Raw genomic sequence first — 21,322 nt, 5'->3', positions numbered from 1 at the left:
CAAATGACCAAAAAGCTTCTTTAAAGCTTCTTCTTCTTCTTAAAAAAAATGTTTTCAGTTTTTTTTTTATATTATGAAAGTTTAAGTGTTGAAGAGCCCACTCAATATAACAAACAACAGTTTTAGGATCACTAAATACTTATAATTAGTCAATTGGATTCACTGCATCAAATTCCGTCCTGCATCAGGCTACTGGGTAAGTGATACATGGCTTGTAAACAAACTTAAATGGACGTGTTCAAAAGCAAGGACTGAGTGATCATCTAATTATGTGTAGTTGTGTGTTTTTAGCATGTTGTGATGTTCATAGTGGTGTTCCTTCTTAGCTGCTAGACGCTACCAACGCGATGGTAGCAAACACATCAGTTTGGATTCAGAGCGAGTTTCTCTGGTATTTGGTTTGAGGTGTACCAACATTAAAATAAGCATATTTTCTTCAGCTATTTTCTGTTAAAAAAAAAGAAAAATGACCTTGCCCTACTTGGGGACTTTTTCCACCAGACCCTGTCACATAATAATACATTGTGTTAATAAAATGGTGAAGATAGAAAGTATTCTACTGTAGAATGTGTACTACTTTACTAGTTGTGAGGGAAACAAATGATCCATCCATCTGGGCAGGGTGTGGTCTGTCTCTCTCTGCATTATGCCTGTGGTTGAGGTTGCTACACCACAGAGTTAATTCCTTATCAAATATGAATGTTCATACTCAAGTTAACATGAAGGCATTACTTGTGTTGTCACACACTGTGCAGCACAGGGTGACCGGCTGGGCCTGCTGCTCAAATGAGTGGCTTGAATATTTCATCCAGGCCTCATAGAAAAAGCTAAGTACAAACAGTACAAATCACAGTTCGTGTGTGCATGTGTGTGTAAGGTCTTCAACTTACTGATCCCTCAGTCCCTCAGTAATATCCACTGACCCTCCTCTAACTCCACACTACTGATATACCAGGCAGCACTCAGGAAGTGGAAATGTTTTTTGGCCACTGCCTGCATGTCTGCCTGCGTGCTTGACTGTCCAGTTACTGGAAATTATATGAACCAAGAGCAATCACAGGTTTGGAGAGCTGCCATCCAGAGTCACTTAACAGGACGAAAGCAGCATGCATCCAGAGACTGTCCAGACTGTCCAAATGTTTTAGTCCGCCATGTGAGTGATGAGCAATGTGTAGCATCAGTTTATCTATTTTATTTTCATTTTTTTCAGCCATTTATCTTGTCATTCACAATGGGAAGGGACAATGGGAAGTAAGTTAGTCTGGGAGTTAACATTAAGACCAATGTTAAAAATCAATCACTTTCCGTACAATATTTCAGTTCTTTGGTTCTACTCAAGCCTGGATGGACAGACTTTGTATATAAATCATGACTACAGTATGCCCCCATTATAATTTGAATTATATAACGGTTATATCGCATTAATATGCAGTTTATATAGCTGTCATATCTACAGTCATGGCGAAACATAATTGTCACCATTGTTTCCAATGCAAACAAAAGAAATGTGAACACCAAAGCATTTGTAATTGCAATAATTATCTAACAGAAGTGCAGGGGTGCCAATATTGTTGTCCATGACTGTACATATAGTATATATACATATATACATATATATATATACATATAGTATATTCACTAGCTGACAGTTCACACATGGAACTGCGTGTAGCTTGAGAGACCTTGAGGGGACAGTCACTTCAACTGTTTGGAAATGAACCAAACCAAGCCAAAGGCTGTCTGTGTAGGATGGTTAAGGAGGCTGCAAAGCAGAAATAGATGTTGCATTTAAAGGCCTGTCGGCATTCCTTACACAGGGGCGGCTGTGGCTCATGGAGGTAGAGCCGGCATCTAATGATCGCAAGGTCAGCGGTTCGATCCCCAGCTCCTCCTGTCGAGGTGTCCTTGGGCAAGACACTGAACAGCAAATTGCTCCCAATGACGCCTTGCGTGGTAGCTTGCCGCCATTGCTGTGTGAATGTGTGTGTGAATGGGTGAATGAGAGGCCATTGTAAAGCGCTTTGGAAAAAGGCGCTATTTAAGTGAAGTCCATTTAGATTGGCATGTAGTCAGGAGGAATTGTTAAGAACAGGCTATTAAGACTGCACTCCCCTTCCCACTCACATAACTACTAGCACAGTCTGATTCCCCTCAGTACATCCTGCCAATCCTAAGGCCAGACATAATAAGCGAGATAATAGCTAATTCACGGAAGAAATTTATTGGGTAAAATGTGTCTTTATTTTTTTATGTCCCTTTGATATGCTAATGCTTCATCACACACCTAGAATAATAATGATGTAGGAAAAACATCCACAAAACATTGTGGTATGCAATTTACTATTGCAACCGAGTGTGCAGCAAAACCTGCCCATGATATTGATAGAGCCTGCCCGGGATGCGTCAGATTACACTCTGATAAATTGTTTGTCTGTCTGATACAAATGTGAGTGCCCCTTGAAGAAATAGGGCCATCTTTCAAAACAGGCATGGCTGATATACTCCGATTTGATTGGTATATTTCTTATCCATTAATACATATTGTGAAAGTCCCTAACTGTGTACCTCTGCCTTACGAGTGATGAACTTTTCCATGATTTGGACCACTCTGAGCTGAATTCACTCATGTGCAACCTCTCCACAGTACAATATGATGACATTGAAATTGATATACAGTACAAGGAAATCAATATTTAATACATCAACAATTTTTTAATTCAACTTATTTCCATTGCAGCTATTCAATTTAGACAAGACATTGGTATCAACTCAATACAATTACAGGAAAGAAGTATTGAACATGCTAACAGAAATGTTTTTAATATTTGGTGGAGAAGCCTTTGTTTCCAATGACACCTTCAATGCTCCAATGACGCCTTCTGTACAAAAACATTTACAAACAAATACTTATAAATATAAATGATACAAAAACTATTTTCATATCCTCTGTATCAGACATTGGTTACTCATAACAGAAATCTCTAGGTGTGCAGGCTCATTGATATCATTATGTATTTATCCGTAACAAATAACACTGTATAGACTAGAAGGTGGGGAAGCCAAGCTTTTTACCACTACTAAGAAAAAACTCTGCTGGACTGTAGCACATAGCACAAAAGGTCCACACAAGGCTGAGCCTACACATTGAATCCGCACTTTGACCTGAAGTACCCCATGGTCTTCCTCTACAACAAGGACTTAATGTACAGCACCTGGCCATAAGGGAAATATCCCTTGTATGCCACAGGCACTGTTTCATAGAGTCTTCCCTCAAGCTCTAGCCAGGCTACAGCAAGTGGACCATCAGTGATTCCTTACCTTTGAGGCTGGGCTCTGGACAGGTCAGTTGACCTGTCCCCTTCTATGAGAATAAATGAGAAAGGAGAGGCCTCACCCTGTGGTTTCTCAGCCTCTAACGGCGCCCCTGGTGTGAAAAATGTCACAGCATGACATTTTCACTGCTTTCATATCTTGAGGAGAAGTCTCCTGAAAACCCATGGGTAGTACCCAATAATGAAGAGGCTCTCCTGCTCCTGCTCTTTCCCTTGCCCTTTAGATGAGTCACTCTGTCTTTGGAGAACTCAATGATCAATTAGTTTGCTGCAATTAACGTACCATAGATATTGAATTAATTTCTGCCCAAACAGCCCTTTGTTTTTCTTACTTCACATCAGTGTGTGTTTTTGGTAAGGACTAAAAACTGGAACTTGCTGTTCCTCTAAAATAATGACCAAATTGTATTTGATGTATTTTGATGAAGGCCTATTCAGCAGTATCTATAATTAGAAATGTGGCAGGAAGATTACAAGAATGATAATATGAACAGTTTGATCATTCACAATTGTCTACAACACAAATGGTTGTGAGGTTTCTTTCTGCAATATGAAACTTCTAGGCTCTTGGGATGGAAGTTCCACACATCAGTTCAGTTGTGCAGTTACACAGGAAACTAGTTTGCCTCTGCACACTGTTCTGGCTGTTACATAATTGAAGCTGCTCTCTGTCTCTACCCAGCAGAATGGTTCTGTGTGCTGTTTGAACTCTGTGATCAAAATGAATTTTATAATCAAAGGCTTCACTTCCTAAGTGAAGAATGTCTCCTCTATTTCCCGTAGTTTCATTTCCATGTTGATCGCACCTATGATTTGATTTCTCTATTAGTACGGTACTGTGATTTTGTTGCACAAGAGCATTTTTGTACCAAATTCAGTGAGGTATTTTTTGAAGCTAAGTTTTTGGAATGAATGGGTCTTGTCAAGTTTAAGTAGTAAACTCAAAGTATCTAAGCATCATTCTATAGACCACAGAATGCTTACATTTTTTTTTTTACAATCAAATATACAGTTGTTACGTCCACATGTGTGTCCTTGTTGTGTTTCCTTTCCTTCTGCTTTCTGTTTTCCTCTCTATCGTTCTACATCAGGTGTCTGTCTGCAATTGGCCATCCATACCCGTCACTCATCATTCATTCCCATCCATCTGCCAATCAGAAGGCTGTCCGTCTGTTGACATGTTCCACCGGATTCCTCTTTGTCAGTCGACTTGTTTTGGGTGTGGTTGTGTTTTAGTTTGCTGTCAGCTCTTAGGTTCTTTGTGTTTAATGATCTTCTACGTACAGACCATTGCAGTAGTTTCTTTTGTCATTGTTAAACTTGTCTTGACATTTTTGCAATCACATAGAATCACCTCTGTTAATTATACACATTAGGCAAAGGAACGGATGTCATAGTTATTAGGTTATATATAGGCACTTTACTTTTTCACTTTATTTTTGATTTCTCTGAGTTGACAGCGCTCATAGTCTACCCGTTGTCTTGTGGCTTGTGTATTGTAACCTCACCACTATTATTGTTAATAAAGGATTGCACTTTAGTTCTATTGGTTGTGACTTATTATTAGTTTACCCCACAGTAAGCTGGGGTACATACAAAAACACTTTTTGTTTTGGCCTACAGCCCCTAGACGTAGAGCCTTTACATTTACATTTACATTTTTGGCATTTAGCAGACACCTTATTCCAAAGCGGCTTACAATCAATACATTTGACTAAGCAAGAATTAGTGAATTATCAATTCACCAGTTGTAGCAGGAAGAGTAATCTAGCTCAGGCCAGGGGCCATTGGCAGTCGTCGTGAAGAAGAAATAATACTTTTTTTAGACACTGGAGAAACAGTACAAGGGGGGGAAGTAGAAATCTTAGGAGACACATTATAGGGGAAAGCAGGTGTCTTAGGAGACACAATCCTGGGGGGTCGTATGTCTCAGGAGGAACAGTTAAGGTGTAGCCTGAAGAGATGGGTCTTCAGTCTCCGACAGAAGATGGGGAGTGAACAGGCTGAAGTTTGGGGGGGTGACCATTGCCTGCAGGTAGGCAGGGGCAGTCTCTTTTGCTGCCTGGTAGGCAAGCACCAGGGTCTTGAATCTGATGCGAGCTACTATCGGGAGCCAGTGCAGGGTAGTGCAGAGCAGTAAGATCAAGAAACTGCGCTACACAGAACTGGCAGCAGACGCTCAACAACGAGGATGGAAGGCAAAAGAATATCCGGGTGAAGTGGGATGCAGAGGTTTCGTGGCTTCTTCCACCATTAGGCTGCTGAAAGACCTTGGCATCCATGGACAGGCTCTGCGACAGACAATTAGATCACTCTCTGAAGCGGCCGAAAGAAGCAGCCAGTGGATATGGATCAAGCGGAAGGATCCTTGCTGGGCTCAAAGAACAGCAACATGACCCGCTCACTAATCCCCCCCTACCCCCACTCCCACTTGAGAACCCAGGTCAGAACCCTCCAGGAGGAGGGTGAACAAGGTATGCGGTCAGCTCTAGGCCTGACTCAGGGAAGAGGACACCCCTGCCTTGCATAGTCCCGTGGGCTGCGCCATTTAAACAACCAGGCAATTCTCATGATTGGGCATGGGACACAAGCTCAGGCTTGATCACCCTGTAGCTGGCCGCCTTAGATGAGGGTGTCTAGTGTTGAAAAGGCCGAAACACCCCATGATTCAAAGGTACTCTACTGACGATGTGTCCCGAAATTTAACATCCTTCCCATGTCTGAGATACAGCTCCCATGCCACTCTCAACATCAAGGCAAACCTCATGTGCGTACCATCCATTGGCACAATGGACAGTATAACATCACGTCCCGTGTTTCATGATTCTGGGACAGAGACGTGACAGGCTAAGCACAAAGCAATGTTCTTGGTAAACCAACTCCACTTCTGCAAGGTTTCATGTTGTTCTGAAGACTGAGTAGGTGGGATAGTGGCAGGTCTATTACAGTTAGTTAAACTTTTATTTATTGAAGTGTATCAACAAGAACTACTCAGATGTGCCATTCAATGCTGTCTGATGGCAGAAGGGTTAGGGTTAGCGTTTTAGGAACAGTGCTCTAATAATCAAAGAACGGTATGCAATAATTCCTATACGAGCAGGTAATTCACACTGTCATGTTTACCCTGCTGGCCTTCAAAAGGCTCTCATCTACAGTAGCTACTTCAAAAGGCTCCCTATTGTTTTCTCCCAGCTATGTAATCAACATTTTAGGAGGGAAAATGCTATTATTCCTGGATTGACAAATGATCCCCTCTGCTTCATTATCTGAACTATTTGCGCTACACTAATGCCTTTTTAACAACCACAATGGACAATAATAATTTTCTATGGTCTACCATCATCTGAGTCCAAGTGACCTAATGGGGAAGGAATTAAGATGGATGAAGTATGTGTTGCCCTTGGCGACACATTTCCAGCCACTCTTAATTGAAATGTATGACATCATTACTGCAGTTCTGGGGCGATTTTGTTTCAAAACATTTTGGACCAAATATAGTAAGCCACCATTCAGCTCCCTTCATACAGTAGGAGCTGGTGTGGGCTGCTTTTCATGAAACTCATATTTTACCAAGAACAAGTGTTTGTGGACCAGACTGGTCACAGTCCAACTCCTCCCATTCTGCATGGTAGTAAGTACTGTACTTATTAGTAGAGTGTGGGAGTACAATATTCTCAATGGAGGGGTCAGTTATCTTTTTGATCACAGTCCATTTCAAACGCTATAACATACCTTGATAAGATCATAAATATATTGACACCAAACAAAGCAGATTATTGATGTTTTGAGAGGTAGGCTACTTTAAATATCAATATTTGTAGGATTTATAAATCAAGTGTGTTGGATTATCATTCCAGCCATTGCATTGGATATTGCTGAAGTCCCCATGAAGACTACTGAATTTAAAATCTGCTTGGAATTCAGTTGCATCCTCTGGAGTATAGTAACTTACATGGGAGTATCCTATTTGTCCTCAATGTCCTTGGCCTTTGAGAGGGATCACTTTTACGTGAAGGTAATGCACATCTTTGTTGTATCACAACTAAATCTACTTGGATTTTACTATAATGCAAGCCTGGTAGCTACCCATTTCAGGACTCCTGGGTACTGTAAGTGACCGGTACTTGATTGATTGGCTTTATAGAGAGCTTTTCCAGAGGCTCAAAGTGCTTTATACTGGATGGGGGAAAAGTCATATAGCATGCATGTCATTTATGTCATCATACTTGCATGTCATCATGTTGTTGTCATTCACGAAAAACTAATGTTGATGATGAGTGTCAAAGGTATACACGTGAATTAAGTTTTGTAGTCCAGTTCTTAAAATCCTACTTTATCCTGTGGTGAACATAAGAAATCAATAGATTAAATTAACCTGTACTGTATCTACTTTATTAAGAGGGCAATGAATACATAATGAAGCAACATAAATAAAATGCTTTGAGATTCCAGTAGAAGTCTGAGTAGAATATTGTTTTTGACCAGAGCTGAAATTATTCAGAGGACCTGAATCTATCCTGGTTTAGTTTTGACTTAGATCTAGGAGCTGTCATTGCTAATAGCCTGTCTTCTCTATTTCTGATGCCAGTAACATGTCTACAAAAGCAACAACGTCACTGCTGCTTCTCCTCTTGCCACTACGGTTACAACTATACAGTGTACTCTACAGTATTACCACATTATTTTCCAAATACTGCACAGAGAAAAATTTGTATGAGTCACACTGTGCTCCTTCATGGCAGTCTTTGAGGTTGGAGGGAGAAGAGCTGGGATATGTACTGTAAGATTCAAGTAAGCATTCAAGTGTAGAGTATAATGGATAATTCATATTCTAGGTTTGGATACACTATCCCAGGTACTGTACTGCATTATAAGAAAAATCTTTAACATTTATTTCAGACACAAATCATGTTTGTAACTAGTAACTAGTATATAATGCATGTGCATATGGGAATTTACATGTTTATGAGATTTGCCCATAGGTTTGACATTATTTGAACTCTCACTCCTATACTATCCACAAATTATACATACTACATTTTGCTTAACCAACTGCCTTCTCTATAAGAATTGAACAGGGAAAATGTCCATTGTCCTAAGTGTACCATCCCCCGGAAGGGAAATCGCTGTGAGCTCTGTGGAATGTCTTGAGGTGTCAGAACTCTGATATCATCAGTTCAGTTTCAATAATAATTTGATCCATGATGGGTGGTGGGTCTCCTTATCAACAGCTCCTAATTTAAATACGGTGGTCGTTAGGATTATATAAAAGCAGAGGTCAGGGACTAGTTCTGGCTCTTGTTCCTGGGTCCTGTAGTGAGGTTGTCATCATGTCGTGAGTATGTGTTTGTGATGACCGTTGGTCATCTCTCTCTCTCTCTTTCGCTCTCTTTCTCTCTACTAGAATGTAACATTTTTCTATTAAGTATTTGCCTTGTGCTAGATGTACTGTATATGTATGCATTATTATTAAAGCCTCATCTGATTCATTCTATTTGACCTTTCTTGCACTAAATAAGTACAGACTCAACAATTCTTTGCACATAGTGATAATTAGATTGGAATCAGATTATCAATGTTAGATATATTTTGTTATCAAGAAAATGTAGCAGAAATTCTCTGCCAAATGTAATTGCAGAAATTGATTTTAGTGTCAATCTGTGTACAGAATGGTCTAATTATTATTTTATTTATTATTAAATCTAACCATGTAGCATGTAGTGTTGTTAATGACTCAAGAGACTGCTGCAGTATGAGGGAAAATGTGTCAGGTGTTTGTAACTACAACATTTTGAGCCGGTTGCTTTTGAGAAATGTCAATAAAATCCAGGCACTTATGACTGGTCTTTCATCTGGCCCCCGGGCATGGTATGGATCTGAAGCATGTTTCTGTTGAACGAGTCATGTGTTATGGAAGTGTTCTATGGAATACTAATTGAATCTATATTGACATAATGATACTGTACCAAAGTGCTCATTACCTGCATCATTAAAATCATGGATCATGATCATGACACAACATGTTGGTGTACATTTTGGATTAATACCCATGTGACCATTGACATGAAATAATAACTTAAATGTCTTGAATGAGTTTGCATGATTGAATGGAGAATATCAAATACAAATGAAAAATGTCAGCATTTTTGTAGAAAACCATGGGAAGACGCCTAAATAAGTATGTTCTCCTGGAACTTCAGTGATATCTTGGAAGATGCTATTTGGAAAGTAGCAGTATGTGGAAGGCATTTTCCCCATTACATTACTGCCTCTTTTTGCAGTGTGCTGGCAGATGCCTTAAGCATATCATGCAAATGTATTCCCATAGGTTCTTGCTGCCTATAAACTGTCAAGAGGGCTGGAATGAATTCCAACAGTAAAACAATAGCAAGAAAATTAGAATGTCCATTGTAGAATATTGAGCGGATACTATTCCTTCCCTCTATGGTTATTTGAATGTTCATTTGCAGATGCATCAAGATTTTGTTTTAAATATAATTAATATGCTGTAATGATGGCGAGGGATTACTGCAAATTCAGTAGTAGAAGAGAACAGATATGCATCATTACACCTAATAATATTCTAATATTACTTTGATTGGTCTTGAATCCACAAGGCAATACATCAGCACATTGATTTATGTGCGTCACCTTCGTATCTAGCAGGTCTCTGCTCGTGGGTTTAGCCTTAATTACATCTTGATGATACATTCCAGCATAATGAAGAAAAATGGGAGGTTTCTCTCAATAGTTTAAACATTGTATTTATCTAAATAGAATATATTATAATGTTATGATCCCTGCATATACACTGTATAATACTCCCAGTCTGCAAGGTTTATGTTTCCTTGGTAATTTGTCAAACCTGTTCATGTCATAAAATAACATTTGGAAAGGTCAATAGACAAAACTTAAGAAAGAGAATACTTTATTTGTAATATATTTATACTTTTACACAATAAAATAAAATGCATATTTATAATATACAGTGAACAAATAGACAGCGATTGCTACCCGTAACCACACTGTGACAAGAAAACAGAACATAGAAACATAAACTTTTCATACTTTAACACTTAAAAACATAAAAATAGCTTTACATAAATCAATTCATCACTCCAAGAAAAAATTATTAACAAAAATAGATGAAGGAAAAAGATCTGTCACATCTTTGGGGTTGTCATGAAGGAAACCTCAAAACATTCTTGGTTTAAACAGCATTTGTGCTCAGTCCTGTTTCATTGTCTTTGTGATAACCAGTCACCACCATTGGCAGAGTAAGCTTAGAGAAGGACGGACATCCCAGAGAGTACATTTTGATAGCTGAGCAGAGCATACAGTATTATCTGGGCACAGATCCATTAATTATATACATTGCAATTGACATACTGTAAAAAGGCATCCATTTATTGAATTATTTTCTTTTCTTCAGCTCTCCCATTGCTCTTTTTAGATTTCTCTTTGTACCCTTGACACTTGCAATGAGTCACACTGGCCAAAGTTATATCTTGTGTGATTGTACGTCCTAAGAGAAGTCTAAGGATAGCCAAAGAATGGGTAGAAAAAGAAGCCTTAAAGCTTGAATTGTAGATCCATGGTCTTTGAGACATTCAGGGTCTGACATATTATTTTTTGTACATCTCTTCTTCTTCTCCAAAGGGTCAGTGGAAGGGTCTAGGTCCTCTGGGGACTGGTCCAAATTGATAGGGCCGTCATTTAGACTGTGTTTGTTCTGACTACCATTCTTCATCTGGTCAGTTTCCAAGAGCTTAGTTTTGGAAATGTTCTCTTTTTCCTTTAAAGGATTGTTGGTGATTTGTCTGCTATTATAGAGAGAAGAAGAGGGGTCTGGTAGTCCCTTGCTGGAGATGATAGAGGACTTGTCATTATCTGAGAGGCAGCACCGGGGAATACCAGCCCTGAGCGGACTCTCAGTGCTGGGGAACTTTCCAGAACGTGTCTTGGAGCCAAAAACACTAATCCAGGTATGATGAGAACTATCATAGCATCCCTCCAGATCAGTGTTCTTTAGCCTTTTAAGGTCTTTTCCCACCAGTCTAGCTGGAACATGACACTCAAGCTCTGAGCTGGACCCTTTAAAGCCCTTGAACCAGTCCCACAATGTTCTGGCTTGACAGTCACAAATCCACTGGTTCCCATTCAGACGCAGGTACTGCAGAGATACCAGGGGGTCCATGGTCTCCCCAGTCAACACTGTTAGATTATTGAAGAATAGAAACAAAGTAGTCAGCTTGCGCAGATCGTGAAAAGCCCTTCTTTGGACAAAGGTAACTCGATTCTGATGCAGCAGCAATCTGTCCAGGCTTACCAAGCCTCGCAGCATGTGGTCTGTCACAGTCTTGATCTTGTTGTTGTGGAGGAACAGGTAAGTCAGGTTGGCCAGGTCCAGAAACATATCATCATGGAGAGTCAGTAAGTTGTTGTCCTGGAGATAGAGGTACTGCAGGGAAAAGAGTCCCCTGAAAACACCGACAGGCAGCTCTGACAAGCCACACCTGTGCAGGTGCAGGGTGTGCAATTTGGACAGGCCATGGAAGGCTGTGGGGCTGATGATCCGCAAGTCATTGTCCCCGATGTCCAGCTCCTCCAGTCTCTCCAGGCCGTAGAAGGCCCCTGCCTCAATGTGACTGATGTTATTGGAGTAGAGCCACAGCACAGTAAGGTTCCTACAGGAGCTGAAGCTGGTGGAGCGGACTGCGGTCAGCCGGTTGTTCTGGAGGAAGATACGTTGGCTGTGGATGGGGATCTCTGTGGGGATTGAGGAGAGGCCCTGCTGTTGGCAGGCCAGAGTGGGCCGTGGCTCACTGTGGCATATGCATGGGGCTGGGCAACCCTCCATCCGAGGCACTGATTGAAGCCAAAGGACAAGAAAGTAGAGTTCTCCAACTGTAAGAGAGGAGAACACAAGTTGTGAGTTTGTGTTTGGTTGTGCTTGGTACATACATCACAAAACCCTGTCTCCTGTAAATAATCCCAAATAATCCCAATAATCCCAAATAATCCCAATAATCCCAAAAGAATTCAACTTTATTAACCCTATATACTGTATATATTGGCATACTGAAATGATGATGTTTCATAATCATCAATCTCGGATTCAAACAAATATAAATAACATAACATTTAATAAAATAACTCAACAGCACACAGTTGCCTCTCTGATTTGAGATATGAGATCTCCAACTATAGCGCACAAAGTCTCTATTTTCTACAGCCATTGTTGTAATGAAAAATGAAGTAAAAAGCAACATTTATGAGGTTAAGGGGCGGCTGTGGTGCAGGAGGTAGAGTCGCTGCCTAATGATCACAAGGTTGGTAGATCGGCGGTTCGAGCCCCGGCTGGCCACATGTCGAAGTGTCCTTGGGCAAGACACTGAACCCCAAAATTGCTCCCAGTGAGCGGGCCAGCGCCTTGCATGGCAGCTTGCCGCCATTGGTGTGTGAATGTATGGGTGAATGAGAGGCAGTTGTAAAGCGCTTTGGAGCAGCAAAAAAGGCGCTATATAAGTGCAGTCCATTTACCATTTACCATTTAAGGGGGTATAATGCACTTGTACAGAAACCATCTTGATATTTTCCCCAATGAATAAAGTATACCATTTCAAACTATAAAGAGAAGAGCAGCAGCATTGCGCATCAGCTGGAGACTTCTCTTAAAGTGGAAAATGTTTAGCTGTTAACCACTTAATATAGTGAGAACACAGAGCAGAGAGAGCAGAGAAAAGATAGAAGAAAGAAGCACAAGCGAGGGAGAGGAGATAGGGAACAGGCTCTCGCAAATTAATAAAACATTGGTGTGTTGAGAAATATTGCTCCACACTAACAGATAAATGGAACTAATCACACATGAGGACAGCTGGGAATTGCCCACTCAGCCTGTGCTAGAGATCTCAGAGGGGATTTTAATGCGTCATTGGGGTTTCGAGAGGGAGGAGAGTTGATATAGTACTCTTACACTAGTGCTGGGATCACATTTATCTGAAGCATGCTGAGTGTTCTGACAGAACTAATTTCTAGTGCAAGATCTTCCCCCCAAAAGTAGTTCCTCCATTACAGGAAAACAAGGACAACTCAATTTGATAGAACTGATGTTTCCCTTGCCATACAGACTTCTGCTGAAGTCTGTATATGAAGTAATTACATCACTTTGCGTGGGTACAATACTTTTTTGTGGGGTACATAAATAGAGAGTGAAGCAGGAGAAACTATGTGCCTCTCAGAGAGGAAAAAAACATTGAGATTCTAAAGCCTCTGGGAAATGAGTTGCTCCTCTTTCATTGACTTTCTTAGAGCATGAAAATCACATTCAATCATGGTCACTAATGATCTCTGCCAATAAGCTGTATTGAAGTGGATAGTACACTGTAGATACACTGTAAGCAGCCAATGATCTATCATACTATTGATGCCCTGGACTATTGAACTTTCTGTCCTTTGATGATTGCAGTGAATCAGTAACATTCTCTTTGGTTGGGTGGTTGGTGATCTCTGACATATGCCTGCTTAAGTGCAATTTTTTCACCAGTGGTCACTTACATTTGCCAATTCACAGTGTTATAGTGTATTGTGTATTGTAGAGGAACAGTAGAGTAGAGAAATGTGGGTATAATAAACGGGGTTAGAGGGCACAGTTAGAAAACAATAAAATAACTGATAGGAGTCTGTCTGTCATTTGTAGACACAACACACCTTCACACCAGGTGGTTTAAGAGAGAAATATAAAAAGACAAACATAGAGAGAGAGAGAGAGAGAGAGAGAGAGAGAGAGAGAGAGAGAGAGAGAGAGAGAGAGAGAGAGAGAGAGAGAGAGAGAGAGAGAGAGAGAGAGAGAGAAAGAAAGCCTTGGATAGATTGCCATCATTTAAGGATCATAATATAGAGGTTGAGATACCCATTGTTTGCATACTAATGTTAATACCGTTCGCATGTTGAGCATTGAGTAATTACCTCCTTTTTAAAATCAGTATATTATGATCCTTAAATGATCCATCAGAAGTCTCATAGGAGATGCACACACCAAACACATCTGTTCTCTCTGTTGTTAAGGCCCCCCCTTCTAATTATCATGAAGCCATCACATCCCAGACACTGATTTAGCTGCTGTGAATCTGCCACAGAGATGTGTTCTATACATTGTCCAACCCAAAACCAGAAGCTGAAATACTATGCAAGATATGCAAGATGTAGGGTTTCACATAGGCCTAGTGTATACTTATTTGGATTGGAAGTGAATACAAAGCTACCTATTGTATATTGTCTCAAAATCAAATGTCTTTATTATATCTGTAAAGATTTACAAGACCAACCTCCATCTTCATCTGAAATTCACCTGCAGCTATGGGAAGGGTAGTTTGTAATTACTTTGTGCCATTGAGAGAAGACCCATAAAAATACAGCTATTAGATTGCCTCCTCCCAGCACAATCCTCAGGGGACCAGAGACTTTCCTGTACTTTCTCACATGAAACCAATCTTTGCACCGTTTGGAAGTCTATGGTTATTAAATGCAGCAGCAATCCCACTGGTTCTTTCCAAAGGGAGAATAAAAGTTGCTTACAGCAACAATATACGTGAAAAGAAACACATGCTTGCTTGAAAGTACAGTATAGGGCTACCATTCTCCAGACTTCTTAACTGGTGCATTTACTGCTATGTTGATGCAGATTGTCAATTTTAGTAAATAAAGTGAAGCAAAGACAGTCACACCTAGTCTAGTTATCCAATCTTCAAAGTTGAGGTCTGATAACGAACAGTAAATGTATGTAATCAGACAAGTTCAACCCACACAACCACAGTGTTCTGTACCAAAGTTATGCAATATTTCAGATGTATTGTAATATCATGAAAAGCGAGCGGATTAAAGTGTGATTAGAATATTCTTGTAAGCACACTTGTATTATAATGTCACTGTATTATAAGGTTAATGACTTTCATGACATTTAGACTGTTTTGGAATATTTTGCTATCTCTGTCCCCAGATTAGACAAGTTTACAAATTCAGAGCAAGGAAAGATAATGTCATGAGAGAAAAAAGAAAAAGAAAAAAAGAGACATATATAAAATAAAATAAAAGACATCTCTATCAAAGTTGAACCATGAGTTGAGTGAGGGGGCTCCAAACCATCACAAAAAAACACCAACATTTCCGTGCTCTAAAAAGGTTTTCCTCAAACAGGCTCTGAAGGGGAGAGGCCTCTGCATTATTTACTACCTGCACGTGTGCCTGGGTGCACTAAGCCCCTGTGGTGGAAAATGGAGTCTGCAGTAAATAGGAGCGATAACGCACGACACGAGGCCGTTGAACCCCGGCGAATTCCACTCCACTAGCTTACAGCACATCCAGCCCTGAGGTCTCTCATCACTGTGCTGATAAGAGACTTCTCAGCTGCAACCCATTATTGATCCATCACCTTTTAATTTAAGAGGGCTGTCCTGCCCTCCAAGGCGCCCCTGCTGGCCACCCATCACTCCTGTCCACATTGCCTTTTTCTCAAACCCTTATCTCTCCACCAAACAGCTAAAATGCATGCTGATGTGAAATTAGTTAGTGTATCTCACACACGCCCGAAGAAAGGGTAGGAGGTGTTGAGCAAGCCCAATGTAGTGGCAGCAGTGATCTGATAAGTGGGTATTAGACAGACAGCAGCTGCGATGGTGGAGGATGGCACAGCTGTAAGGGACCTTATCTGCGGATGCCGCTGTTGAGGCTGTCGGAGAGAGAAGAGGTAGAGTCCACAGCCCTTCTGCCTGTCACACAGGGAGAGTGAGCTGCCGTGGGATAAATAAACATGCAGCTGGAGACTGCACACTGCCAGCTCTTACTAGCCCCTACATGGTGGCTTTGAACACAGTCCCCATTAGTCAGCTGCTTTACAGCTACACTGCGTGTATAGAAAGGATATCATTAAGGGGAATATTGTCACTGAGATGATAATCCATCATCCATTGTGTAACTGTTGGGGCTATTTGCAATGTTTACAGCTTTGTTTACATAGCCAAACCATGTTGCGATGTCATTTGAACGTGGGGAAAGGATTTCAATACTGCTGAATGAATATTGGTACAGGTCTATTGTATTGGGTCCAAATAGCAGCATGAAGGGCAGCCAAGCTTTCTTTCCTATGTGGAAGATTGTGAAAATTGATCATCAATTCTCGTTTTTTTTATTTTATTATTTTGTTATTAATGCTATATCCACACTTTCAATTAATTAGATATATTGGATACTGATCATTTAACCTTTGTACACACATGTATCGTGAACTGTTCATGTATCGTGAACATACAGAGAGGCGAAAGGCAACATCTGATTTAAAGATTGAGAGGGAAAAGTGGAAACAAAGAGATGATTTGGGTATAAAAAGCTGCAGAAGGAGTGTATTTTTCTCTGCCCTGTGTCTGTATGGAGAGTATCACTCTCTCTGTGCTTATGATTTCGGTGCATTGAAAAGTTCCTGTCAACTTGGCACAGAGAGTCGTGAGAACAGCACAGAAGATCACCGGCGCCCCCCTCCCCTCTCTGGAAGAGCTGTACAACACACGCTGTCTCAGGAAGGCCTCAAAGATCTCCAGGGACCCGACCCACCCTGGGTACGAACACTTTACCAGGCTGCCCTCGAAAAGGCGGTTCAGGACCCTGGCCGCTAAGACAAACAGACTGAAGAACAGCTTCTACCACAGGGCCGTCCAGGCCCTGAACACAACAAAGACCTAAGTTCTGGGCCCTGGACAGTCTGGACGGATTGTATGGCAGCTGCTGGACTGAAAAAAATCAGGTGTAGTGCTGAGGCACAAACATGTACATTTCAAGCCTGCAAACTGTGACACTTTAAATAACGTGAAACAATACTATTGTGCAATATGACAACCCTAGTCGTCTATCTGTACAGTATAGTATAGTGGATAGTGTACATAGCCTTTATTTATGTAAACCAGCTCCTTCCCTTCTTGTGATTTTTTTTTTTTTTTTTCTTTCCTAACACCAGGGGAGCCACCCCTCCTAAATGTCGTTGTTTGGTACCTGTACTGTAGCAATGACAATAAAGTCCATTCATTCATTCATTCATTCATTCATAAACTGAGCTCAGAATTAATTTTGGTTTCTTGATGGAATATGTAGTATGCTAGATTGTGACTAACCAAGAAGAACTCAAGTTTGGAGGTTGTTTACCCCACACCTGCCACTGATAATAGAACAAAGCTCACAATATCATCTTTTTCTACGGCCTCTAAGAGATGGAGTCACACAAGCTCAGTTCACTATCTATTATGCAGTGATGTTCTCGGAGAAAAGTGGATCTGAATTTAGGAAGTTAGTGAGCCTTTTGAATTCAACAACAGAGGTTAGCAGGTTCCTGCTGTTTGAGCCTTGCGTAACCCGACAATAAAAGGAAATACGTTAGGAGCCACAGAACGAGAACTCACACAATAAAGAGAAAAGGGAAGGATAAAAGATCTGCCAACCCTGCCAAATGATCCCAATTGTAGGAATAGAAAAACAATGCTGGTAGCATCATCTCCCATGTATCTTTAATCTTACTGTATATATGAGAAAACATAGGTAATCTCCATTATATCAGATCTACTGGAGATCTTAACACCATGCTGTCATTACTAATAGACCAGGATTAGTATGAGAGTCACACTTGGCACATAGCCTTGTCTAGGAGGTCTAGGAGCTGTGAGTCGCTCTTGTTTTGTATCATGACTGTGAGGTGGCCCTTGAGTGGGGGAATGGGAAAGGCATTAGCATGCCCTCTAGTGTTTATATAAAGCTCCCCACTGGTGTGGCATGGTGACCTGGCTGTCAGCCAGTCATCCTGACCCCTGAAGAGCCACCACAGACGGTAGAGTCACTGTAGCACTTGCTGGAAACAGCGAGGGAACTAAGAAAAGGCTGTTTGGTGTTGCATCATAATGTTCTAGCTCTCATCAGAACATGCTCTCATATATCTTACATAGAGCACCTCTGTGGTGCCTTCTCTTTTATCTCCAATACAGTATATTGAGTGAAACATCTGTTCACAGAGATATGAATGCATCTCTTAGATAATTCAATTACATTGTTCAAACTATGTTATCTCTGGATTGAATTTGCTTTCTCGGAACAAAACACTTTGTGTTTTTTGGCAGCTTGTATTAAGATTTTGCGTTGACAAGAAACGGTGTTGACTCATAACTGTAATAATCTCACACTCTATCTATCTCTGTCTATCTCCATCCCTATCTCACACCCTCTTTCCCACTTGCTATCCGAATTCCCACCCACAATGACCTTGCATCTATCATCTGACCTGTCTTGTCTTTTATGGTTGTACATTCACCACCACGCATTCAAGAGGGAAATGTATTTGTATGTGGGTGCCATCAACAACAGTATCTGCACTGGGATCCCTACTGCCTGCCTTCCTCCCTCTCATTCTCCTTCTCTGTCTCATCAACTGATGACAATTTCACACTTTGAATTCACCAGAGGAAGACACAGTAGATTAGATATCTGTGAATGTAGCCCCAGTGCTACTGTACTGTAAGCATCACATGATTAGAAAGAACACCACAGTCTCTGAGCATTGTTCATCTAGCTGAATACTCAATTACACCTTAAATGCTTATGTGGAGCCAAAGGCATGATGTTCTAGTAGATGTGTATCTACTAGAACACATAATACAACCTTTGATGTCCCAGATTTGTTAGCATAGTATGTGTTGTATAATAAGTGACAGATGAGTTTGAATTTCAATGACAAAATATGTTGCCTTACTTTTGACACTGCAGACAATATTATATTGAGATATGTAGGAAGGTGAATAGTATACTATAAAACAATCGGGACTATAGAACAACAATACCTTGTACTTTTTATTTTATTTTAAATTAGATTGCTGAATCAATTCAAGGACACATTGTACAGCACTGTTGTCTAAGTGGAAAGCAAAAACAAACTGTCAAAACAGAGAACAATATCGTATTATAAAGTGGATCCTCTCTCAAAGCTGAAAGTCTGGAATCCAAAGGCTAAAATCCTACACCAAAACATTGTGAAAACATCAAAGTGAAAAGGTAATCCTTTTGGAAAGTAAAATCCCCAGAGAGGCCTCTGTGGATCAGTGAAAATGTGATTAATAACAGAACTATAAAACACTTAAAGATATCGCTAGTTTAGTAAACATGTGGATGACCTGATGTCTTTGGCCCTCCATCAACTGATTACTATTGTGAAAGGGACTACAAACAATGGTGACAGAACTTGCCTGGCAGGTCAAACTCTCTTAATTATGCTATTATGATTCACTCTGCAGAGGAAATTAGTCACCTGACTAAACGTGCAGAACAGTACCAATATTGAATAAAAACTCAGTGCAGTACCAATGACAGGATGTTATATTTAAGCAATATCACACGAGAGGGAGTGTGTTATACTGAATATCAGCACGGCTGTAATTCGGTCGTAGGTACGAGGCACAAATTACGAGGTCATAATTTGACATCAGCCACAGTAATACACAATTGGTGATTAATATCTATAGTTCATTAAGACAATTGATATTTTCAATCCCCATAACAATGAGAAGAAATACGAAAACACACAATGGGTTGGAATTATATAAGTCTCAAACATCTGAATCAATATAGCTGAATTCAATATACAGAACAGACTGTGAGCTGTGTTCAATGAAATTATATAGATGTGCCTGGAATATACTGCAGAAGTAACCATATTTGTGTGTTCCTTACTAAATAACTTCATACCTCATTGCAATGGCAACAGCATTGTTAATACCTGAGATTCTTCCCTACCAAACCTATCCAATCATAGTGCCCCTTACTGAGCAGTCCTCCTATCTATGCTACCAGAAGAGATTAAGCAGATAAACAAACATATCCTACTCATTCATATGTGGACATGAGGAAAGCGTACACAGTACACACACACACACACACACACACACACACACACACACACACACACACACACACACACACACACACACACACACGCCCATACACTTTGATGCGCTCATGCTATATGAAAATAATAAACCCTTTGAATTCTGAATTTGCCTCTTGGTTCTGGGGTAAATCTAGCCTCCAAGCCCTGTATATCAGAAAGCAGAGTTGGTGCCATCCAAAAGCAGCCCATATAAACAAAATCTGACTATTTGTTTTTCAATCCCTTAATCAGTACACTGAGAGGATATCACAAAGATTAAATTGAGAAGTAAATTAGATTGAAATTGCTTAGAGGTGAGTGTTAAGCCCAGCCATCACTTGGGTTGTTTGTCTGTGAATAATGGTTTCAGTTCTGAGCTTGCAAGGCACTATATACTGTATATATACATACAGTACTGGCAAAGTAGGTCATATACCTGATGTGTTGTCATCTCGGCTTAATCTCCTGAGTGTCTTCAAGACAAGCATGTGCAGCAGTAATAGGCAGGGAAATAACCCTTGAAAAGAGACATATAGAGGCCAGCTTTCAAGTGATAGATACTGTAGGAGGCTGAAAACAAAACTAAACCGTCATGCCAAGTTGCTACTCTTGTTAAGGGAAGGGCTGGAAGTGTGTGCTGCATGAGGAGAGAGGCATCAATATTCTATTACCTTACAGAATTTCCCCCTGAGAGAGAGCTTTTGAGCATCCTCTGTTCTCTAGCCATCCAAATTTCCTTGCTCCCAGTCCCAGAGAGCCTGAGATGCCCTCTCAGGCGATGTGCTGTGTGTAGTATTTTTAGGGAGGAATTCATTAAAAACAAAAACAAATGCTCAGGCATTATTTAGGACACACATTGTCAGAGCTGTCTGATAGAGTTCTGCCTGAGTTTGAAAATGAATGGGGTTGAAAGAGATATGTTTCTTTAAACAAATCTGCAACACTGACATTTCCAGTAATTTGAAGGGTTGTTATCTGTAAAAGATGCTGAATGGCTGACTCTCGCATGAACTCCATATAGTGTGACTCCACCCTATAA

The 21,322-nt window shown here is 40.5% G+C and overlaps 1 protein-coding gene across 1 annotated transcript in view; it reads right to left on the bottom strand.

Moving 5' to 3' along the window:
• Positions 1 to 10,857: 10,857 nt before the first annotated feature.
• LOC308156130 (reticulon-4 receptor-like) overlaps positions 10,858 to 21,322 on the bottom strand; it is a gene marked incomplete at both ends in the record, with an annotated part of 31,572 nt that continues 21,107 nt past the window's right edge. The window contains one exon of the mRNA XM_080529488.1: positions 10,858 to 12,239. Within this exon, the coding sequence (XP_080385614.1) occupies positions 10,858 to 12,239 (1,382 nt within the window). The remainder of the gene's footprint in view (positions 12,240 to 21,322) is intronic.

Source organism: Nansenia antarctica (assembly GCF_963989245.1).
Source record: "Nansenia antarctica genome assembly, chromosome: 4".
Taxonomy (NCBI): domain Eukaryota; kingdom Metazoa; phylum Chordata; class Actinopteri; order Argentiniformes; family Microstomatidae; genus Nansenia; species Nansenia antarctica.
This window is presented reverse-complemented; position numbering and strand designations above follow the sequence as displayed.